Source organism: Mizuhopecten yessoensis, unplaced genomic scaffold, assembly GCF_002113885.1.
Source record: "Mizuhopecten yessoensis strain PY_sf001 unplaced genomic scaffold, ASM211388v2 scaffold4483, whole genome shotgun sequence".
NCBI classification, from domain to species: domain Eukaryota; kingdom Metazoa; phylum Mollusca; class Bivalvia; order Pectinida; family Pectinidae; genus Mizuhopecten; species Mizuhopecten yessoensis.
The window spans coordinates 246,419-270,196 of NW_018405569.1; the positions used below are offsets into that span (position 1 = coordinate 246,419).

General features: G+C 34.3%; 1 protein-coding gene across 6 annotated transcripts in view; it reads right to left on the reverse strand.

Moving 5' to 3' along the window:
• The window catches only part of LOC110449098 (transcription factor ETV6-like), a 78,593-nt gene that overhangs the window by 26,992 nt on the left and 27,823 nt on the right, over positions 1 to 23,778 (reverse strand). The window contains exon 1 of one of the 6 annotated variants that reach the window (XM_021495720.1): positions 18,914 to 19,105. The exons of the other annotated variants lie outside the window; for them this stretch is intronic. Within the exon in view, the coding sequence (XP_021351395.1) occupies positions 18,914 to 18,964 (51 nt within the window). The 5' untranslated portion in view covers positions 18,965 to 19,105. Of the gene's footprint in view, positions 1 to 18,913; positions 19,106 to 23,778 lie in introns of those variants that run through there. 6 annotated transcript variants of the gene reach the window in all.

The window sequence follows — 23,778 nt, forward strand, 5'->3', positions numbered from 1 at the left end:
AAATGTGTTTTTTTCAAACAATTTAGTCTTTTTCATACATGTGGAATTTTTGGCAATTAAAAATTTGGATAAGAAATTGTTTTTCGAAGATTCAGATTTCAGATATTAATATCTACACATATGCAATGATAGGACATTTGATTTATAAATAATGCATTCGTATGTTACTTTTTAAAGAATTCGAATTTAATGATTCGGTATCAATAAGACTACTTCAGAATGGACAGATATGTACAAGAGTTGAATATTAATAGTAAGTTTATACTTACGCTTTTATTGCGTGACATTTCATGCGTGAACTGTCTATTCAAAAGGCATGAACTAGGTTTCATTGAAAATACAGGAAAAAGGCTACCAAACACTCATTATTCCGTTATCATTTTATCTGTCACATATCATTCTAATAATTCATGTTTTCAAATCGTATATTCTCACGAATTCCTCTATCACGCATGCCATTGTGGAAGTTTCCTTTCGAAAATACCATTAGTGAAGGTTGCGATTTCCGTGGTGACGATAATGTAAAGATAACCTTATTGTTAGCAGGTTCATATAGGTTGAAAAAAATTCCAAGAATATGAACCGGAAGGGGGTCAGAAGGTGATTCTACGTATCGTGCACTTTGTATGACCAGAGTATGACATGACTAAATAATGTTTACCTATAATCTTCCTTTAACCTTCCTTCTCCAACCACACTTTAGGATTAATAAGTCTCTACTTTAAATAATGACTAATATATATATATATATATATATATATATATATATATATNACCACACATATATTAACTGTTCTGAATGCTGCCATATGAATTCCATTCTTTCAATATCATTGTTGGTATATAGTGTATATACAAATATTCTTGACATATTTTGATTGCTGTTTGTAAATTAATCCAATACGGTTTTAGCATTAGAATGAGTTCTGTTTTCATTTGGAAACTGAAATATTATGAAATAATATATAATCATGTATGTCCTGTCATGTCGTCATAGGCAAGAGAAGTTGCCCTGAATCGGGTAAAAAAGTAGAGGAAAACAGGAAATACCTATCTATATAAAAGTATCAGACGCTAGATATTACGGAAGTTAAATACAAACGCATTAACAACTTTTGGACTGAGTGCTATTTATAGATAACAACGCTGTGTTGTAAGTGGTCGAAACGATAACCAATCTATTCATCGCGATTTTCGTATCTACGTGCGTCTGATGCGAAGAGTGCGAAAACGGCTATTCCGTCTTTGCATATTGCAGAGTTATCTTCTCTTGTGAGCAAGTATTGACTGTTACGTCAGTGGTTTGTGTGAAAAAAATACGTCGTTTTCTCAAAAATTGCTGAGCTTACTCTCACAAACCAATTACGTACCAATCAATACCTGCTCACAAGAGAAGATAACTCTGCAATATGCAAAGACGGAATATAGTCTGTACTGTTCATATTAAGACGACAATGCATAAATAGTGCTTTCAACACAATTTTGTTTTACGTAAATCGATGGCGAACACACCAATAATATGCAAAAGTAACGTCGTTAATGGTGTACTTTTGAATGTTATCATTTTTGTGTCGTAAAAAGACACTTAATATATAATTTTCTGTATTGTAAGATATTAACTGCATGCTTTCTTGTTGTTATATATGAACAATGAGTAAATAAAGCACCAACAATACTTTAATAACGCAATCTCATCAAATGTTGATTAGCTTCAAAACTCCATATTATAAACCGAAGCATAAATCTTTGTATTGTAACATGCTGAGATAACGTAAAAAGGCGTACCCCATGTTTCTCATGGTACTCGAATGTACAAGAATTATTTACGTGAATATCAAATGTGTCACCTTTAAGTTAATCAAACTACCCACAGGTTAGTTATACACGTTTTACGTCGGCTATATATGAAGAGCTCACCGACTGTGCAAAACATGCATTTGTTTTTTTATTTTCAAATCATATTGAAATATCAAAAAAAAGTTAACTTATTTAGAAATAAAATCACAAGATCAGGCGAAATATTTGGAAATACACACCAAATTTCCAGTTGCCATCAAAAGTTCTTAATTGAACCATGCTGTCTTCCAAAAGCAGAAGAAACACAAAAAATTTATCCCATTATAATTTTCTGCAAAAGAATATCATTTAATTCATTCATATATTGTTCAAAATACATATTTTAAGATGCTAACAAACAAGGAGTCTTTTCACAAGTAGCTGTGAATCTCGTCAAACATACATTTTTTTTTAATTATAAAATAGCATCAGCGATTCTGATTGCAAAACATATGAAGTGAGGAATGCAGGTTAATAGTCGAACACGTCGTTAAGGTAATGGGGAAGAACGAGGTAGTAATCGGTGGCGAACCATTTGCTATTTTTACAATAAGATAACTGGCAAATGGCCATACACAACACTCAGTGTTTATAAATCTATGTCACATCCACACTCCACACTATTAATTACACATTTTATCTGTAGTTTATTTTCTGGAAGATTCTACCATACCAAGCAAAGGTCAAATTACATTGTAATGATTCATTACCATGAACGACGATATATTAATTTTCTCAATTTTCGTTTGTTATTTAGGAAATTTATAAATTCTTTCCCCCAAAGACAAAACCATATGTGCAAATTTATTACAATATATGTTAACCTATTTACTAAGAAAGTATATAAATGTCCTACTTGATTAGCAAAATGTCAGTAAAACTAGAAAAACTATGTCAATCAAGTAAAAGGAATTACACTTTTAAGATTTTTGTAGGAATAGATTATTTCAAAATATAAATATTAAACACGATTATGTAAGTTTCCTATGTGACGTCTATCAAATAGTTTATAAGACATTGAGGATTCCTCTAAATTTTTCCTTAATGAAATTAAAACCTTATGGTATTTTTAATAATAAATTCTCATATGAATAATGAATATTACGATCACTTATGGCTTAATCACATAAACATATTTGACATATTGTAATATTGCTAAGATTTAACTTTAAGCGACACACTCATTTAACATAATTCTGATCACTAACAACATAAACTATCACCAACAAAAATGATACCTCAAGATGTTGCTAGTGATGAATAAAACGAAATCATTTAGATATATAATTAAAACGAAATAAGCCACACCAATCTATATTTAGAAGATGGCCCGAGAGTAATATTCCTTTAGGAAGTATAATAACGTACTTAGCGGCTCTCCCATTGGATACAAGGTACATCGACATATACGGGGACTCCCCTAATGGAGCCGATACCACAAGAAACCTGATTATTTTATGAAGAAGATTCTTCATCAATTGACTATATACATTGCAGTGCCTTTTTTATTATGAACTAAATTGAAGCGGTTGTCAGAATGGATGAATTGATGGATGAATTGATGGATGAATCTACTAAACTGAATGAATTTATGAAAGAGAGCCCTCTTGCATTAGGACAATACTATTGTAAGGAGACTGAAACCCACTCTGGCAGTATTCCAAAAAAATAAAAAAATGGGTTGTCGGACAATAAAATTTATTGTTGTAAAAAACAACATATGATGTCACTGGGACGTAGTAAATAAAAAGAGATAAAAAAAATTAACAGGACTTCGCTAGTAATTGCCGACTGCTTCAGCAAGTTGTAGGGGATGAAAGAACAGCTTCATTATCAATTTGAATGAAGTGTTCGATTTAAACACCACACAGTGATTTGCTTCTGCAACGAATGTTAATAGATCTTTTTGTTTATTCCAGATCGTATCTCTCACTCCCTTTATCATTTCCTTAAAATTGATGTTTATGTTACGGAAAACTTGATAGCATTTTTTTTATTTATTTACCTTTACAGTGCATTGTTAATGGAATAACGTTTTTAATGTACTATATGCCTATTTATATATTATATTTCCACCTTGGGGACCATACTAGAATAATGTTGCTCTAAGGTGTATATAACATGTCTGTGAATACATTATACCTTTTCTTGAGGGAACTCCATTGTCTATACTGTCTGTATATATATCAACACCTTCACCTACTAACGGGAACTGTGATAGTGTAGCTTTGACATCAACGTAACATACGTATGTGTTAATCGCAATACGATAAGCTATAACGAAAACATCAGTAACACATATATCGACACATGATAAGTTCTACAGGAAACATGACTTTATCTTCCATTATAGTATCGTAATAGGTAACTAAAAGGCTATTAGACAGGGTCGACATTACATACTGTAGCGTCACTTTCCTAGTCTTTCCTGATTTAACTAAGAATTGGGTTAATTCCCTTTGTGCATTGCGGTGTTTAAGATACTAATTCAAACAATGTTAAAAAATAGACAAACTGCGTATTTACATTTCAGATGGCTACAGAGCTTCAACATTTCGTGTTCAATTCCATACGTCCTGATTATTCTCTAAGCATTTGACATTTATGTTTCTGTTTCGATATTGAGCTGACATGCTGTATTTAAAGTTCATATGAAACAAATGGCTTACTTCATGTAATGTAATATATACTCAATCTGATTTATTATTTTAAGAAAGTTCCTGTATTATATTTTAACTCTATCTGCTGGTGTATTCTAGCTCTTCTCATTAATATAGTCTACCTTTCTTCTCTATTTTATTATATATCTCATTTCTCCTTTATTTCATTCTATGACTCTTTATCTATTTCATATTACTTTTTCTTCCCTCTATTGTTTTCTACCTTTCTCCTCTGTTATATTTTATTTCTTCTCTCTGTAATGTTTTACCACTCTCCACTACCTCTTATCATAGTTTATTATATTCTATTTTTACCCTTCAATTATTTTCTGTCTTTTCTCTTCTTTTACAATCTTTCTCTCCTTTATTTACATTACACCAACACATGAAGAACCTTTTCGTCCTTTCGTATTGCAGAGTTATCTGCTCTTGTGAGCAGGTATTGATTGTTACGTCATTTGTTTGTGAGAAAACGACGTAATTTTCTCAAACAAACCAATGACGTAACAATAAATACCTGCTCACAAGAGAAGATAACTCTGCAATACGCAAATACGGAATATATGTACCACGAACATGTTCGGATGAGGACGTCATAGACTAGAAAAACGACTTCTTTATTAGTAATAAACTTATTTCAATCTACCTAAAATGGGTGTGTCCTGTTAAGTTATCGTTGTGTTGTCACAAGTCATTATCATATAGAATTATCAATTCATTCTGGCTATTCACTTAATGATAGACATTTTCATGTTATATCGTGTTACCTTAAAAAAACACCAAAAGTGACGTCAAACACTACAATGTTTTGCGCATGTTTAGAAATTCTGATGGGATGAATGTGCTGGGCGATGAAAATATGCACTTAAACAGGTTCTTTGTCCTTTTAAGATCAATTACAAGGCATAAAAAGCATTCTTTTTCGGTTTATACGGTATCTAAAAAGAACTTTGGTCACAGTTGTGTATACGCGGTATATACTGTATAACCCCAAAATATATTCCTTTACTCCTTTAGAAAGTAGGAGGATATCAAACACATTCAGTTTGTTTTACAATTCTGGGTTATTATGCTACTACTAGGGATATAAACATCAAAATAAACCTAAAAGTATATAAGCTATTGTCAACTTTGCCCCTCACCAGGGTTAGAATAAGTGACCCAGTGGTAACAAAATTCACAATTTCGATAAAGCACCTTAGGACATTTCAATTTATGACGAGTATTTGATTCCAGCTTGTCTGTGTATGGAAAATAAGATTGTCGAAACTTTTGCCGATTTGACTCTCTTTTGACCCTGTCCCTTGGCCCCTGGGAGTTATAGGTCCATATAATTCACAGCTTTGTTTGCATTCCAGTACCCTACCAAATTTTAATTCAAATTTTTAGATTAGTTCAGTGGTCTATGGGAGGAAGTAATAAATGTAAAACAAAATACGCATGACGCTCGACACACGATGCACGCGGGCGGACAAAGACGGATGCCTATAGCTCATATGAGCATTCACGTGAGTTAAAATAGTACCATATATGAAAATAAAAAAGGTTCTAAACAGTCAGTACATACAGACTTACTAAAAGGGTATAAGTACCCTTACCCGGTCACCAAGATCACCATTACAACCCAAATACAATCATATTGTCTCGATTATATAAAGATGTGACATCTAAAAGGTCATTCAAAGAGAATGCTTTCAAGGAAAAGTATGTACGAAATGTTTAAAAGACGAAAACAAATTTTAAACCAAGTGGATGACATTTAAAATGTTTTATTCCTTAATCATAGCTTTCACTGGTATAATTCAGCTACGCTACACCCACTTCAGTATCAAATAGATAACACCATGTATAACGTGTAACTACAGCAGCACGGCAAAATGATTCATTTTCCATGAACGTAATGTCACGTTATTCTTATGTCGGTTATGACCTAATTTTTAAGTCAAGATAAAATTTATATACGAGTACATGACTTTCTATTTCTGTTTCTAATGTTGTTAGTCTGCTGATCAAACGTATCCTGTGTACAGTATAGTTACAAATGTTCTGCTTAATAAGATTTGTGGCGTGCTATAACATTCTACACGTACCCGTGTTACTCTCACACTGGAAGCGCTGGCAGAAACGTTTCCAGACTAAAGTGTGTAGCTGATCACTAGTAACTTTGAGGACAGTACACCAGACATTGAAGTTCATGATTGTATCGGTTATTGCCGGAGATGGGTTTGTTGGAGTGCCGTAATCTAGATAAATTTAACGCATGTGCTGCATCGGGTAATACACATGATATTGAAATGCTTCTGTGCTTTAAACTGATTTATCATTTCCAGTTAATAAGCTTAGCTAGAGAGTATACAATAGCATGTACGCGTGGATGTATAAATAAGTATGACGAATATATATCAATTACGAATAACCGTTATTATCTACTTCCACAAGTTTGCTTAAATATGATTAAAATTTTGGCGATGTACAATTTCAGAACTCGGCAGAAACCAGAAATATATTTAAGCAGGGAAACAATGTACATGTGATGCCAGTTAACATGTTACACCGTTTACAACACCCAGTGTTGCACTGATAATCATGTATACTCTTATATTCAGTCGAGGAGTCATTAACTATCAACATTAAAATTAACTGGTTTAAATCATGGTATACACAGACAATAGTTGAAACTCATTTCTCGGTGACGACCGAAACAATATTCTTTAACGTAGATTGAATAATTTCAGGTAGAAAACTCATTTAACAGGATGCAATCCAGTCTAGGGAGTGTTGAATCAACTTCCTTGTAAACCTCATAACCAGAGGAAGCTACAATCTCATCTCCCTACTGCGGAAAGGGAAATCAACGTAAATGGTGTTAACATGTCATCAAAGTGACCATTTCTTTCATACTGTTCATCAATGTCAAAATGTTAGCATGAAACTGCCGAAGAGGAGGAAGTCAGCGGGTAGTGACTTTGCTTTACAGTTCTTGAAAAATGAAGGAAATACTCTCAAAAACGTTGATTCATTTTCAATATATCGGAAATTAAATCATCTGATAAGCAACTCGTTGACTAGTTTACAAGCAGTCAGGTTTTTAAAAACATAAATAATAAGTTGACTCAGTAAATCACTTTATTTTTGCTAATTTATCGTTTTGGAATTGTAATCGAATGACATCCAGTAAAATGTTGATTGATGCGAGATTTTGATTTACATTAAATTTTAATATACATGAGATTTTGATTTACATTAGGTTTTAATATACATGAGATTTTGATTATGTGAGATTTAAATTAACGACAGGTTTAAAGCAACGAGATCCTTTAATTTACGCGAGAGTTTGATTGACATGGATCTATCATTTATGCTTTATTTTGATTGACATGAATGTTTTGTTATTTTATGTACAAAACAAAATGGAAAGAACACCTGCTTCATTTTGTGGTCTTGTCTACCGATTAGAACAATCCACACATTATATAGAACTGCATGTATGCAGCCGTGTGTACTGAGCAAGGTTTACTGAACTACAACAAACCCATGTCACGACATACGCCCGGATTGCTAATAAGTATGTCTATGATATCACTTGAGATGATCGAATTACTATGTCAGTATGTCTATTATATCACTAGAGATGATCGGATTACTATGTCAGTATGTCTATGATATCACTAGAGATGATCGAATTACTATGTCAGTATGTCTATGATATCACTTGAGATGATCGAATTACTATGTCAGTATGTTTATGATATCACTAGAGATGATCGAATTACTATGTCAGTATGTCTATGATATCACTAGAGATGATCGGATTACTTTGTCAGTATGTCTATGATATCACTAGAGATGATCGAATTACTATGTCAGTATGTCTATGATATCACTAGAGATTGAATTACTATGTCAGTATGTCTATGATGTCACTCATTCTCTATCTCATTTGTTATTAGCTTAAAGCACTGAGGCTTATAGGTACATAGAAATACATGTACATATAACATTATCTAAATATAATTAGAATAGACAGGATAGTGACATCACAGTATACATAAACACCGTTCAATGATGTGCATATAGCAATACTTAATAAACACATTACAGTTATGAAACATCACAATACATAAACCTATAATTAAAGCCTCTTAAATGCTAAATATATATATTTTCCTTATTTGAATAACTCTCTTACATTATTCATACTAAGTAGTTGTACATGTATTAGGTTTTCTGTGGTTGTGTTGTTTTATAAAAATGTGCCTTAAATCGATATAAAATGGACAAATCAAAATAAAATGGAACTCGTATTCTGTATCTCTCAAATTATATTTGTTAAAAATCCTTTCCTTGCGTATGACGTTATTATGTCTTCCAATTTCTATATCTAATTTATGAGACGATATCTAAATTTAAATTTATAAAAATTAAAATGTATTTTGATACGTAGCTTTATAAAAACAAATAAAGAATTATTTTGTACTTCGGAAAACCTATGGAACATGTATATAACAATCGTGTTTAAAAAGGGAAAACATCCTAAAAGTTTGGAGTACTTGATTAAGTCGCCAGTGTTCACTGGAAAAAATAACGGACAACTTATTTGAAAACAAAGTAGTTATATTTGCAAATTCTGTTAGAGCTTATCAGTACTTATATTTTGTTCCCTTAACAAGAATGGCAAATATCTTTAAGGTGGATGAGGCTATTCATGTGTTCCATTAATATACTAACGAGTAGAAGCGTTACAGGACAACATGCGTCGGTGTACCTTACCAACAGGTAAATAGAATAGAACGATGTCCACGTTAAATACCAACATGAATACATGCACATAATACTTTGTAACATGATACCTGTATCGTATATTAAAGACATTGTCATCGATTCTTTGTACATTATAGACGGTATATAGCAAGCTGGATTTAACACCATAACATCTAACCTAATAACCGTTAAAATAAAACACACGGAATCCCGATAATACCACAATCTGTGTAAGGTATAGATGTATATATACGTGAATTTTCCTAAATCTAATTACAGAATATAGCATTTATAAATAGAAACAGACACGTGTTCAACAGGAAGAATTTGCTAAAACTACTATATTTACCAGTATCGAAACCGAAATCAAAACTTAGTAAAAACTGAAACTGAAAGTCAAGTACATGAAGCTGCTAGGGGCGATTGTTAAGGAAGTTAGGTCTAACCCAATCGTCTATACCCATCGTTGATGTTTGCCAGACTTACTCGTTACAGCTCCAACCAGTCCAGGGATGACATTACCGATCGGCATAAAGGTAGGAACATTGGTAAGTATTATAATTAATACTGGCTGAATGTTTTCATCGTAAATATTTCGGAATGACATTTTTATTTAAAGAGGTGGTCTTATATGGTTTGAATGAGGTTGTTCTTTATTTTAAGATTTGGTATGACCGAAATTCTAATTGATAATCTTTGTATCTTTCACATACTAGGCAATATTTGTTACAAATACCCCATCATAGTATAGTGATAAGACGTCCACCGTAAGCATATTCGTTATATGGATTTTAAGTTGAAATATTTAAACTAGACAAAGGCCAATATGTGTAGTGAGGAGAAAGATGCTGGCATATCAGATTTAAATTTCTGACGATTGTTCATGTTAATAACTATCATGGTAGACAAAATTGATTAGATAAAAACGATACGCTGAATTGGTATTTCATTACCAGACGTCACTAGGTCTCAGTATTAGTTAATATTAACGATAACTTCCCATTCCGTTTAGGCTTCAAACCCATTTCTGTATTATTTAAATTAACACATCTTTGGTCTTAATAACTGATCATATCAGTACTGAGAAACAACAGGGTGGTTAGTAAGCATGTTACAGTGTTCCCAAACAAACCCTAGACACATCATTTAATGTTGATCTCCATATATGTCCTCCTCAGATTGATGTCATATCACTTGTAAAATCGTGTGCTCACACGTTATTTCACACAATATTTATCAGAAGGTAATACTGTCCTTTCAGGAATGTAAGTTTCAGTCCTTTACCATGCACAACTGTGTTTTTGAAACATATCGGACGTTTATGAAAATATAGGTATCGATAAATATAATTTGTATACATATGTAGTCAGCCAAACATGAAGGAAAATAGTTTTTTAAAACATTACGTCCGATGTTTAGTTTTAAATATTGGTCAGTCACATCAAGGAAAAATAATTTACTGATATTAATGCATGCTTTAAATCAAACGTCGTTTTAATGATATAAAGTAATCGGTCAATGTCTACCATTATCTTCAGTGGAATCTCTTAATATGGTTATCGATTGCTTACATTGTCCACCAATAGTTAATTCCTACTATGGAAGCTATAAAACGAACGAAAAATGCTATTTTGTCTACTTTAAGTTATCTTTAATCAGCATAATTTTTACATGCGAATTCTTTGTCAATTTCAGTGCTTGAAGATTGATTGACTGGGTAATTCGTACATGTTTCTTATGACCAAATACCTATTCTCACCCACATTTCTTAATTTTAGTTCTGCAGTAAAGTGAAAGACATTATTTTTTGCTACAGCAAAGCGTCCAAATGTTTAAAAAAAACTTTAGTGAAGAAATTTCCGTAAGAAACATTCGGGAAACTAAAGTCTTACCAAGAATCTGAAATATGAATTACGCAACATGTATATTTTGTGGTCTTTTGACACTATCTCAGATTTGTTTTACTTTGATCATGGAAGGTTAACGTGTAACTAAACATGTTTTAGTGATAACAAAATAAAAAGCAATACCAGATTTTACTTTATGGTCTTGTAAAAAGTCGGATACTTGGCCATGTTTTAAAAAGAAGTTCCTCTATAAACTTTCTGTTGACAAAATAAGGGGTCTAAGAAAAAAGAGAGACCCTTATGTATAAGAGATGTATGTAAAAATGCATGATTTGACGTAATGCCAAATAAGTTGTTTTCAGATTTGTATGAATTTATGAAAGTCATGCACACAAATAGTTAAAGCTACAAATTCCGTGTTGTTATGTCAAATAAATGTGCTATTGCACAAATGCGTCAAATTTTTATATTACTTTTAACCAACTGACGCTAACCATTTGAAAATCACATATAAAATCAATATTATTATAAATAATCCGGAACACATGGTCTTAGTATGCATGCATGTCTTAAAGGGCCACCTTGTAAATCTTCTTTGTTCTTAATTTACCCAAGTTGAATCTGTTTTTAGTTCTAAGTACGGTTTTGATCACACTTTTGGATTATCTTTTTATTTCTTTTTCTCTCTCTCTGAGATATGGATACTTTATTTATCACTGTTATGGTATCAATTTGGTCCCTTATCATAATGGTGAAAGCTTTTTTAAAAAATGGGTTTTTTTCTTTGCTATTTTTATGGGCAAAAAAACCTTACCCTGGTACTAACGAGTCTATTTTATTTCTTTTAGGATAAGTAAAATGCAATTCAAAATTTTAGCGTCAACACAGATAAATATCAGCTGGTTTATATGTCGACACGACAGACAACCGTTTTTGGAGGACACAATTACTTAAGAAACCAAAGAGACACAACACCAACAGGAAGTATGGCGACAACCAGATTAAAATGAAAATCAGGAACTGTAACTAAGATACATATGTACTTCGAAAAGGTAGGCGATATACATGTACATTCACTGTCCAACACAGGTAATGCTTAACACGATCCTTGTACCACTAGTAAGGTACAAAGTGTTCCCTGTCCATCACAGGTAATGTATAACACGATCACTGTACCACTAGTAAGGTACAAAGTGTTCCCTGTCCATCACAGGTAATGTATAAAACGATCACTGTACCACTAGTAAGGTACAAAGTGTTCCCTGTCCATCACAGGAAATGTATAACACGATCACTGTACCACTTGTAAGGTACAAAGTGTTCCTTGTCCAACACAGGTAATGTATAACACGACACTTGTACCACTAGTAAGGTACAAAGTGTTCCCTGTCCAACACAGGTAATGTATAACACGATCACTGTACCACTAGTAAGGTACAAAGTGCTCCCTGTCCATCACAGGTAATGTATAACACGATCACTGTACCACTAGTGAGGTACAAAGTGTTCCCTGTCCATCACAGGAAATGTATAACACGATCACTGTACCACTTGTAAGGTACAAAGTGTTCCCTGTCCATCACAGGTGATGTATAACACAAACCTTGTACCACAAGTAAGGTACAAAGTGTTCCTTGTCCATCACAGTTAATGTATAAAGCGATCACTGTACCACTAGTAAGGTACAAAGTGTTCTCTGTCCAACACAGGTAATGTATAACACGATCAATGTACCACTAGTAAGGTACAAAGTGTTCCCTGTCCATCACAGGTAATGTATAACACAAACCTTGTACCACAAGTAAGGTACAAAGTGTTCCTTGTCCATCACAGGTAATGCATAACACGATCACTGTACCACTAGTAAGGTACAAATTGTTCTCTGTCCATTACAGGTAATGTATAAAACGATCACTGTACCACTAGTAAGGTACAAATTGTTCTCTGTCCATTCCAGGTAATGTATAAAACGATCACTGTACCACTAGTAAGGTACAAAGGGTTGCCTGTCCATCACAGGTTATGTATAACACGATCACTGTAACACTTGTAAGGTACAAAGTGTTCCCTGTCCATCACAGGCAATGCATAACAAGATCACTGTACCACTAGTAAGGTACAAAGTGTTCCCTGTCAATCACAGGTTATGTACAAAGCGATCACTGTACCACTAGTAAGGTACAAAGTGTTGCCTGTCCATCACAGGTTATGTATAACACGATCACTGTAACACTAGTAAGGTACAAAGTGTTCCCTGTCAATCACAGGTTATGTACAAAGCGATCACTGTACCACTAGTAAGGTACAAAGTGTTGCCTGTCCACACAGGTAATGTATAACACGATCACTGTACCACTAGTAAGGTACAAAGTGTTGCCTGTCCATCACAGGTTATGTATAATACGATCACTGTAACACTAGTAAGGTACAAAGTGTTCCCTGTCCATCACAGGTAATGTATAAAGCGATCACTGTACCACTAGTAAGGTACAAAGTGTTCTCTGTCCAACACATGTAATGTATAACACGATCACTGTACCACTAGTAAGGTACAAAGTGTTCCTTGTCCATCACAGGTAATGCATAAAGCGATCACTGTACCACTAGTAAGGTACAAAGTGTTCTCTGTCCAACACATGTAATGTATAACACGATCACTGGACCACTAGTAAGGTACAAAGTGTTCCTTGTCCATCACAGGTAATGCATAAAGCGATCACTGTACCACTAGTAAGGTACAAAGTGTTCCCTGTCCATCACAGGTTATGTATAAAACGATCACTGTACCACTAGTAAGGTACAAAGTGTTTTCTGTCCAACACAGGTAATGTATAACATGATCACTGTACCACTAGTAAGGTACAAAGTGTTACCTGTCCAACACAGGTAATGTATAAAGCGACCACTGTACCACTAGTAAGGTACAAAGTGTTCCCTGTCCATCACAGGTTATGTATAAAACGATCACTGTACCACTAGTAAGGTACAAAGTGTTCCCTGTCCATCACAGGTAATGTATAACACGATCACTGTACCACTAATAAGGTACACAGTGTTCCCTGTCCATCACAGGTAATGTATAAAGCGTTCACTGTACCACTAGTAAGGTACAAAGTGTTCCTTGTCCATCACCGGTAATGTATAAAGCGTTCACTGTACCACTAGTAAGGTACAAAGTGTTCCCTGTCCATCACAGGTAATGTATAAAGCGTTCACTGTACCACTAGTAATGTACAAAGTGTTCCTTGTCCATCACAGGTAATGTATAAAGCGATCACTGTACCACTAGTAAGGTAAAAAGTGTTCCTTGTCCAACACAAGTAATGTACAAAGCGATCACTGTACCACTAGTAAGGTACAAAGTGTTCCCTGTCCAACACAGGTAATGCATAAAGCGATCACTGTACCACTAGTAAGGTACAAAGTGTTCCCTGTCCATCACAGGTAATGTATAAAGCGATCACTGTACCACTAGTAAGGTACAAAGTGTTACTTGTCCAACACAGGTAATGTATAACACGACCCTTGTACCACTAGTAAGGTACAAAGTGTTCCCTGTCCATCACAGGTAATGTATAACACGATCACTGTACCACTAGTAAGGTACAAAGTGTTCCTTGACCATCACAGGTTATGTATAAAGCGATCACTGTACCACTAGTAATTTAATTTACCGTCATAAAGTGTTGGTTAATAGCACCGTAGGCATGTGGTATAGACGGAGTATTAATATTTTAATGAAACTTATTTGAATATGTGTTTATTAATATACTGCATAAAAAATGGAGTAATGTGTACAATATGATGTACAGTTAACGTGAAATGACCCTTCGTTGTCATTTTAAATGATTACATTATATTAATGAAATACTAGTAACTCGGGCTGAACTTATATATTTTTTTGAAACATTCATTGAAAACAAGCTTACATGACCAATTTATTCAACAATGGTATAGGGATGTTACAACCTTGACCAGAGAAATAATAATAAAGCGTGCCGCTACTTCTTCGATACCGGAAGAAATGTGACCAATGTCGCAACAAGTGGCGATCTTGGTTGGAGTTCCTGTGACGTGGAACAGAAAGTGGAGGTCTGTAGCTCTGGTTAAGGATTAATGGAACCGCTCACGATATACTAGTCTATTAAATACATAAGTGGTCAAAAGGAAAACGGAGAAGTTAGGAATGTCGTGTAAAAAAAATAAGTTTAAAGTCGAAAGTATTCTCGTCCAGTTACACCTTTACAATATTGACTTTAGACGCTGCTTCATATATCATATGTATCGCAGGCGCCTATGTTTTAACTTTATATAATTTTGTACAGTGCTAGTGATTTTACTTATTTTAAGGTGTGATAATGACTTTTAGTTTCTCATAAGCCGGATTTGGCTGGATGTCTATAACTGATCGATTGAAATTTTGAAATACATGTAGCTTTTACTTTTTGTAAAATCTGCTGTAGTTTCAATGTATATCGATATGTGACACTTAAATAAAACAAATTGTTTTGTATTGTATAGTTATAATATGTAAAGTTAGGACATTTAATCTGATATTCCCTATTATTATGATGAAGACTATAATAGATGAAGTGGAAACAATTTTATAAATAAATAAAATTGTACACCAAAAATCAATCCTATATATACGTTCATATTCACATGGTAAGACACTTTATAGTACAGACTATAGTTTACCTGTAATTAAATCCTATTGTTCTCTAACTGACTCCAAATCTCACCTAGCATACATCCACCACCTTACCTGTATATAGGAAAATACCAAATGTAGGCTACGTGAGACGACACCCATAGACACACTACAGATATACAAACTAACACACTACATATATACAAACTAACAAACTACAGATATACTTGCTTACAATAATTGATACATATCGGATTAACACACTTCAAATACACAACCTTACACGAAGTATTACACACCATACAACACCAAGGTTGTGAATGCTGACAGTGGTTAGGAAATATTGCAAAAAACAGTTTCATATCGACATGCAAATCTTACCCGTGTCAGATTTTCGTCGTCGCCTAATGTAAAATGCACTACGTTGTTTTCTATTAATTGACTTTACATACTGTATGATGTTTCATTTGGCAATTACTGACAATGGGATAAGGCATAAGTTATCTCAATAATGTCAACATATTTTCTTCCAATTAATACATGAAATTTTCAAGCTTAGGCATAACTGGAAAGACATTTAATTACTTCTCTATTAAAGTAAACAATCCAAAAAACAGTCTTTAAAATGAAGTTCGAAAAGTTTGCATAATAAATCTACTGCTTACCGTGATAGATTTCTTGGCAGATCAACATATTCCATAATTGACTTCCATTGACTAGTTTTTTTTAATTTTTGATAATATCAAGAAAATAGTTCAAAACATTGAAATGCTAAACAGTTCTAGCCCCTGCAGCCGATAATTTTGACATTATATAAAAAAAAAAAAAAAAAAACAGAAATAAAAGTAATGTTCATAATATAACCCATAAACACAGGCATTTCATCAGAAAATACTGTCTCTCTCTATATATCACTTTTTAGGGACTGCAGGTATGCCTTCACGTGTATGAGTATGATGTTAATTTTTCTGTTACCATAACCAGTTACCAGTTATTTCAACTGAGGGATTTATAATTTTTACTTATAACATATTTTTGTTTTGTATCTGACAATAATGGACGATGACCTTTTCTAAGTTGCAAGTTGTAATAAATGAGAAGGGAATTAATTATTATATAAAACACACATTAACAATTTGTTGACACATTGTGAATTCCAATAACAGGAATTTTCTTATTTAAAATGAAATAAAAATCCGTTAGTCATGTATTATTAATTTCTTTCATTCTGATGATATTTGTCTTTAAGAATTAATTATTTGTAATGTGATTTAAAATTTAAGATATAGTATTCAAGCATTAACCCTAAAACTTGTGTACAACTGAGGGATTGCTTTATGTTACTGTCCACAGGACTCGTGGCTCTGTGTATCGTTTAACTTATTTATCACTTATTATGTTTACAGGAAATATGTTACATTACTCCCTTTCGTAATATAATTGTAGCTACGTTATCATTCAAGTGACGGAACAGGTGAATAGTAACTAAACATTCTATTGTTATTTTTGTAAATGCATGGAGAAATATTCATTGTTTGCAAACATAACGCGTACAAAGAAATGGGTGTTAATTCCTCCCGTCATATCAGCATTATTATAGTTACGAGCAACTGTGTATTTACTGTACCGAAATCAATGACATTTATTTAGTACCCTTACATATAAATAATTTCATGTCAGGCTTTGACGTTTCACCTTTTTGTCATGGTCATGTATAGACGAGTCTACAGCAGTTATATTATATTGTGGTACAGGACCGATGGAAAATTCCCAGGCCAAGTACTGACCATCGTTGGTCAGATGTCTAAAATTAGCGAGCGATCATTGGTTGTCAAATCATAAGCCTAATCTTCAGCCTCTGGACCAGTCACTGAGGACGATGACCCTCCATTGTCTTCAGAGGCGTCAATACCCAGCAGTGTTGATGGTGCAATTATTTTTTTTTCTCTCTCTTTTGCAATTTTATTTTCAATGAAAAATAATCCCTTTCGAACAATTAATCATATCATAATAAGACATTGATTGGATTTGAGATTTGACTAGATACAATTTTTGAACGCCCAAAACGATTGCATTTTCATATCATGTATGAACAATTCTATGGATATATAGAGGTTCCCCACCAAGTGGTGGCTGTTTATCTAACTCGAGTAAATTAATCTTCAAATTGTATAAAGACACGAGCTTTACCTAGTGTCTTTGACAGTTAATTTGAAAATCAACTAATGAGATTTAGATAAACATGATTATCAACCATCAAAACATTTATAACAATATTTTAAAAGTTATTCCGTGGTTTTGAATTAAATATTGTGATATATGATAAAGATTGAACTTGATTGATACGTCATTAATAAATGCCATTAACAACACAATAAAGTCTCCATTATTATTAAGAACCCTTCATATGATCTACCAGCCAACTAGCTGTGGTATAAATACATATGTCGTTATTATTGATAGACTAGTGTTTTGTGTAATGACCTGTGGAGATCTGACACTTCCTTCTTTACCTTTCTGATACATGATAGATTTAGGAATGTTGAGCAATTTTGTCGAGCTTTCAGTTTATATTTAAATCGAACTGGTAGGATGGTATCTTTTATTCTATAGCAATCGGCAATCCTTTATCTGTACGACAATCGTTATATGGTCAGGTGGATGTATGCTGGCGTGTAGGTTCAGGGTATTTAGTGTTCGGAACAATAACTGTGTAAGGCCAAACGGTCAGAAACTTCTTTAGAAAGTCAAGAGAAAAATGTCAGGATAATCTTTATCCGACAATATCTTGATAGTTAACATTGTGACAGGTGAGGGCTAAACAGACAAAGCTTTTTAGTTTATGCTCTTATATAAAAGGTGTATGTGATCTGGAAAAACCTGTGCTGAGCTATTGATACAAATCACACAGTAAAACTAAAACGCATTTATCACAATCACATACACAACAGGTATTCCATATTTTCTAAAATATAATCACATAATAGATTTCGGAATGATTGTGCATTAACGATATTAAAATGCATTTAATGTTTAAGTATTTATAAAACAACTTGTTAAGACTACCATACATTTTCTATCACAGTCCACCCGGAGCAATATCGACTAGAATACGATAGGAATGATTAAGTGTTGGATAAATGTGTGGAGCCACTAACCTGTGTGGAAGCGTCCAGCAGACGGTGGTTACGGCCACTTATATAAGACATCCGACCATTGTACGTAGGGGCGTGTGATCTCTCTATTGTCTCTCCACGGTGCCTGTACACTCACGGAGCTCATTTACACACGTACACACACATACATACATTGCAGTCACAATTAAATCACATTTAAGTACACTTCCCTTGCACATGCAAAATACTTATATTTAAATTTTTGTGCAAAAGTGTTTTTCATGACAAACACATACCGGAATTGCAGTATTTTTTTATTTACAAGTTGGCTGACGGTTACTTACTTACCGATATTCAAGTGGTTCGACCATATGTAATCAAGTATTTGATCTGAGTGAACAATTATCCACCAAACTATCATATTTTATTTTTGTAATGAGAAATTCTCTTCAAATAACACCGAGACGCGCAACTGTTATGTTTATAGGATCAATATCCGTACAAAGCGTAATTATCTACGTTTCTAAAGCGTACACCTATATCCGTACTACACAGTGACAATTCACTCGGTTATTTATCAATAAAGATTTGTCAGCTTCTTAAATCAATACCTGCTCGTCAAACATGCCATATGTGGTTAAATCACCCACACTAAAATGACCAAGTGCTATAGATTAAAAACAAAACTGAAAATCATTTAATTTATTGAACATAAAGCGAATCGAAGCTAACTGTTGTAGACTATGAATCCACACATACAGCCAGCCAGCTATCAGCCAGCAGGAAGCTGAACGTTCAACCGTACAGGTATTTTGACGAGGTCATAGCCACATTGTGCTCCCGGAAAACGGATATATGATTGGGACGTTCTAAGCCAATCAAAACGACTTCCTTGTAACCGCCGGAGCTAGCAGACCTCTGTGACTATTTTTTTTGAAGTATAGGTTGGCCTGCCTTACGTACATGTTATTTCAGACTGACACATATAATCTATGTAATACATTAAACGGTCTCTCGTCACGTTGACGGTAGAAAAAAAAGCACGCTTATCAACGTATTTTTAAACAACATTTACCTGTATATATAAAGTATACATACTACCATTACGTAAGTAAAAGTTGCGCGTGCACACCCTTACATAGTTAAATGAAATCAGCACTCTCACAAATCACACACACATATATAGCCTAGACAAATATCTTTTGACTTCGTGGTATCATTAAGCTCTCATGAATTATATTGTAATATTAGGTGTGCTTACACGTCATATTGAAATAAATGTAAACATTGCATAATAACTGTAGACCTCGCAGTGAATACTTGTGATACACGTAAAGACTATCCAGCACGCCCTAACTACTATCAAACTTCAACTCATCTAATCAGTAGTTCCTCCCATGGTTCCCACACCGTTGAGTCAGAGCACATAAGCTGCACGAAATGTATCGAACAAAACCATGCAGAGTTTTATAGGATTATGTCAAAAAATGACACATTTCTATGCATGTGTCGGCCAGCTGACAGATGTTTCACTTTACCTGACTAAAGTTACTTCCTGTCGTTAAGTATTTACTAAAAGTACTATTATAATTAACATTTCTATAGTCCTTGGTTAAAATTTATCAATACTTGTTGTAGGCTCCACAATGTAGTACTTCATTACTGAATACGGGGCTTATCATTCCTCGGTATAGGCTCTATATTGTGATAGTTATTTTTTACTTAATACTGGGCTTATCATTCCTCGATATAGGTTCTATATTGTGATAGTTATTTTTTACTTTATACTGGGTTTATCATTCCTCGATATAGGCTCTATATTGTGATAGTTAGTTTTTACTTTATACTGGGTTTATCAATGTCAATATTGGAAAGGCTCCACTTCACTACACACTGTGTATACCGGTGGATATATAACGAGATAGTGTTAATTAGTGTTATATATTCCAACATAAACGTACATACGTTGATAATTTGTAATTAACCTGATTATATGATGGGGAGTTGGACAAACAACAGTGACACGCTGTGTTATCAATCTAACTACTGGGGGAGTTAGACGAACAACAGTAACACGCTGTGCTATCAAACTAGCTGTGAGGGTGTCAGACTAATTAAAGTAACATGCTGTGCTATCAATATAACTACATGTGGGGGAGTTAGATAAACAATAATAACACGCTGTGATATCAATCTAACTATATGTGGGGGAGTTAGATAAACAGCAGTAACACGCTGTGATATCAATCTAACTAATTGTGGGGGAGTTAGATAAACAACAATAACACGCTGTGCTATCAATCTACCTACATGTGGGGGAGTTAGATAAACAATAATAACACGCTGTGATATCAATCTAACTATATGTGGGGGAGTTAGATAAACAACAGTAATACGCTGTGATATCAATCTAACTAGCTGGGGGTGAGTTAGATAAACAACAGTAACACGCTGGGATATCAATCTAACTAGTTGTGGGGGAGTTAGTTAAACAACAGTAACATGCTGTGCTATCAATCTAACTACATGTGGGGGAGTTAGAAAAACAACAGTAACACGCTGTGCTATCAATCCTACTAGTTGCGGGGGAGTTAGATAAACAACCGTAACACGCTGTGCTAGCAATCTAACTAGTTGTGGGGGAGTTAGTTAAACAACAATAACACACTGTGCTATCAATCTTCATAGTTGTGGGGGAGTTAGATAAACAGCAGTAACACGCTGTGATATCAATCTTACTAGTTGTGGGGGAGTTAGATAAACAGCAGTAACACGCTGTGATATCAATCTAACACGCAGTGGGGGAGTTAGATAAACAATATTAACACCCTGTGCCATCATTCTATATAGTTGTGGGGGAGTTAGACGAACAACAGTAACACGCTGTGCTAGCAAACTAGCTGTGAGGGTGTCAGACGAATTAAAGTAACATGCTGTTCTATCAATCTAACTACATGTGGGGGAGTTAGAAAAACAACAGTAACACGCTGTGCTATCAAACTAGCTGTGAGCGTGTCAGACTAATTAAAGTAACATGCTGTGCTATCAATCTAACAAACAGTGAGGAGTTAGACGAACAACAGTAACACGCTGTGCTATCAATCTAACTAGTTGTGGGGGAGATAGATTAACAACAGTAACACGCTGTGTTATCAATCCAACTAGTTGTGGGGTAGTTAGACAATCTAACAATCAGTGGAGGAGTCAGATAAATCTAACAATCAGTGGAGGAGTTAGATAAATCTAACAAACAGTGGAGGAGTTAGACGAACAACAGTAACACGCTGTGCTAGCAAACTAGCTGTGAGGGTGTCAGACTAATTAAAGTAACATGCTGTGCTATCAATATAACTACATGTGGGGGAGTTAGATAAACAATAATAACACGCTGTGCTATCAATCTACCTACATGTGGGGGAGTTAGATAAACAACAGTAATACGCTGTGATATCAATCTAACTATTTGTGGGGGAGTTATATAAACAACAGTAACACGCTGTGATATCAATCTTACTAGTTGTGGGGGAGTTAGATAAACAACAGTCACACGCTGTGCTATCAATCCTACTAGTTGCGGGGGAGTTAGATAAACAACCGTAACACGCTGTGCTAGCAATCTAACTAGTTGTGGGGGAGTTAGTTAAACAACAGTAACATGCTGTGCTATCAATCTAACTACATGTGGGGGAGTTAGATAAACAATAATAACACGCTGTGATATCAATCTAACACGCAGTGGGGGAGTTAGATAAACAATATTAACACCCTGTGCCATCATTCTATATAGTTGTGGGGGAGTTAGACGAACAACAGTAACACGCTGTGTTATCAATCCAACTAGTTGTGGGGTAGTTAGACAATCTAACAATCAGTGGAGGAGTCAGATAAATCTAACAATCAGTGGAGGAGTTAGATAAATCTAACAAACAGTGGAGGAGTTAGACGAACAACAGTAACACGCTGTGTTATCAATCCAACTAGTTGTGGGGTAGTTAGACAATCTAACAATCAGTGGAGGAGTCAGATAAATCTAACAATCAGTGGAGGAGTTAGATAAATCTAACAAGCAGTGGAGGAGAGATAAACAACAGTAACACGCTGTGTTATCAATCCAACTAGTTGTGGGGTAGTGATATCAATCTAACTAGTTGTGGGGGAGTTAGATAAACAACAGTAACACGCTGTGCTATCAATCCTACTAGTTGTGGGGGAGTTAGATAAACAACCGTAACACGCTGTGCTAGCAATCTAACTAGTTGTGGGGGAGTTAGATAAACAATAATAACACGCTGTGATATCAATCTAACAAGCAGTGGGGGAGTTAGACGAACAACAGTAACACGCTGTGCTATCAATCTAACTAGTTGTGGGGGAGTTAGATAAACAACAATAACACGCTGTGCTATCAATCTAACTACTTGTGGGGAGTTAGATAAACACTATTAACACGATGTGGTATCAATTTAACTACTTGTGGGGAGTTAGATAAACAATATTAACACGCTGTGCTATCATTCTAAATAGTTGTGGGGGAGTTAGACGAACAACAGTAACACGCTGTGCTATCAATCTAACTAGTTGTGGGGGAGTTAGTTAAACAACAATAACACACTGTGCTATCAATCTTCATAGTTGTGGGGGAGTTAGATAAACAATAATAACACGCTGTGATATCAATCTAACACGCAGTGGGGGAGTTAGATAAACAATATTAACACGCTGTGCTATCAACCTAACTAATTGTGGGGGAGTTAGATAAACAACAGTAACACGCTGTGATAACAATCTAACTAGTTGTGGGGGAGTTGGATAAACAATAGTAACACGCTGTGATAACAATCTAACTAGTTGTGAGGGAGTTAGATAAACAATAATAACACGCTGTGATATCAATCCAACTAGTTGTG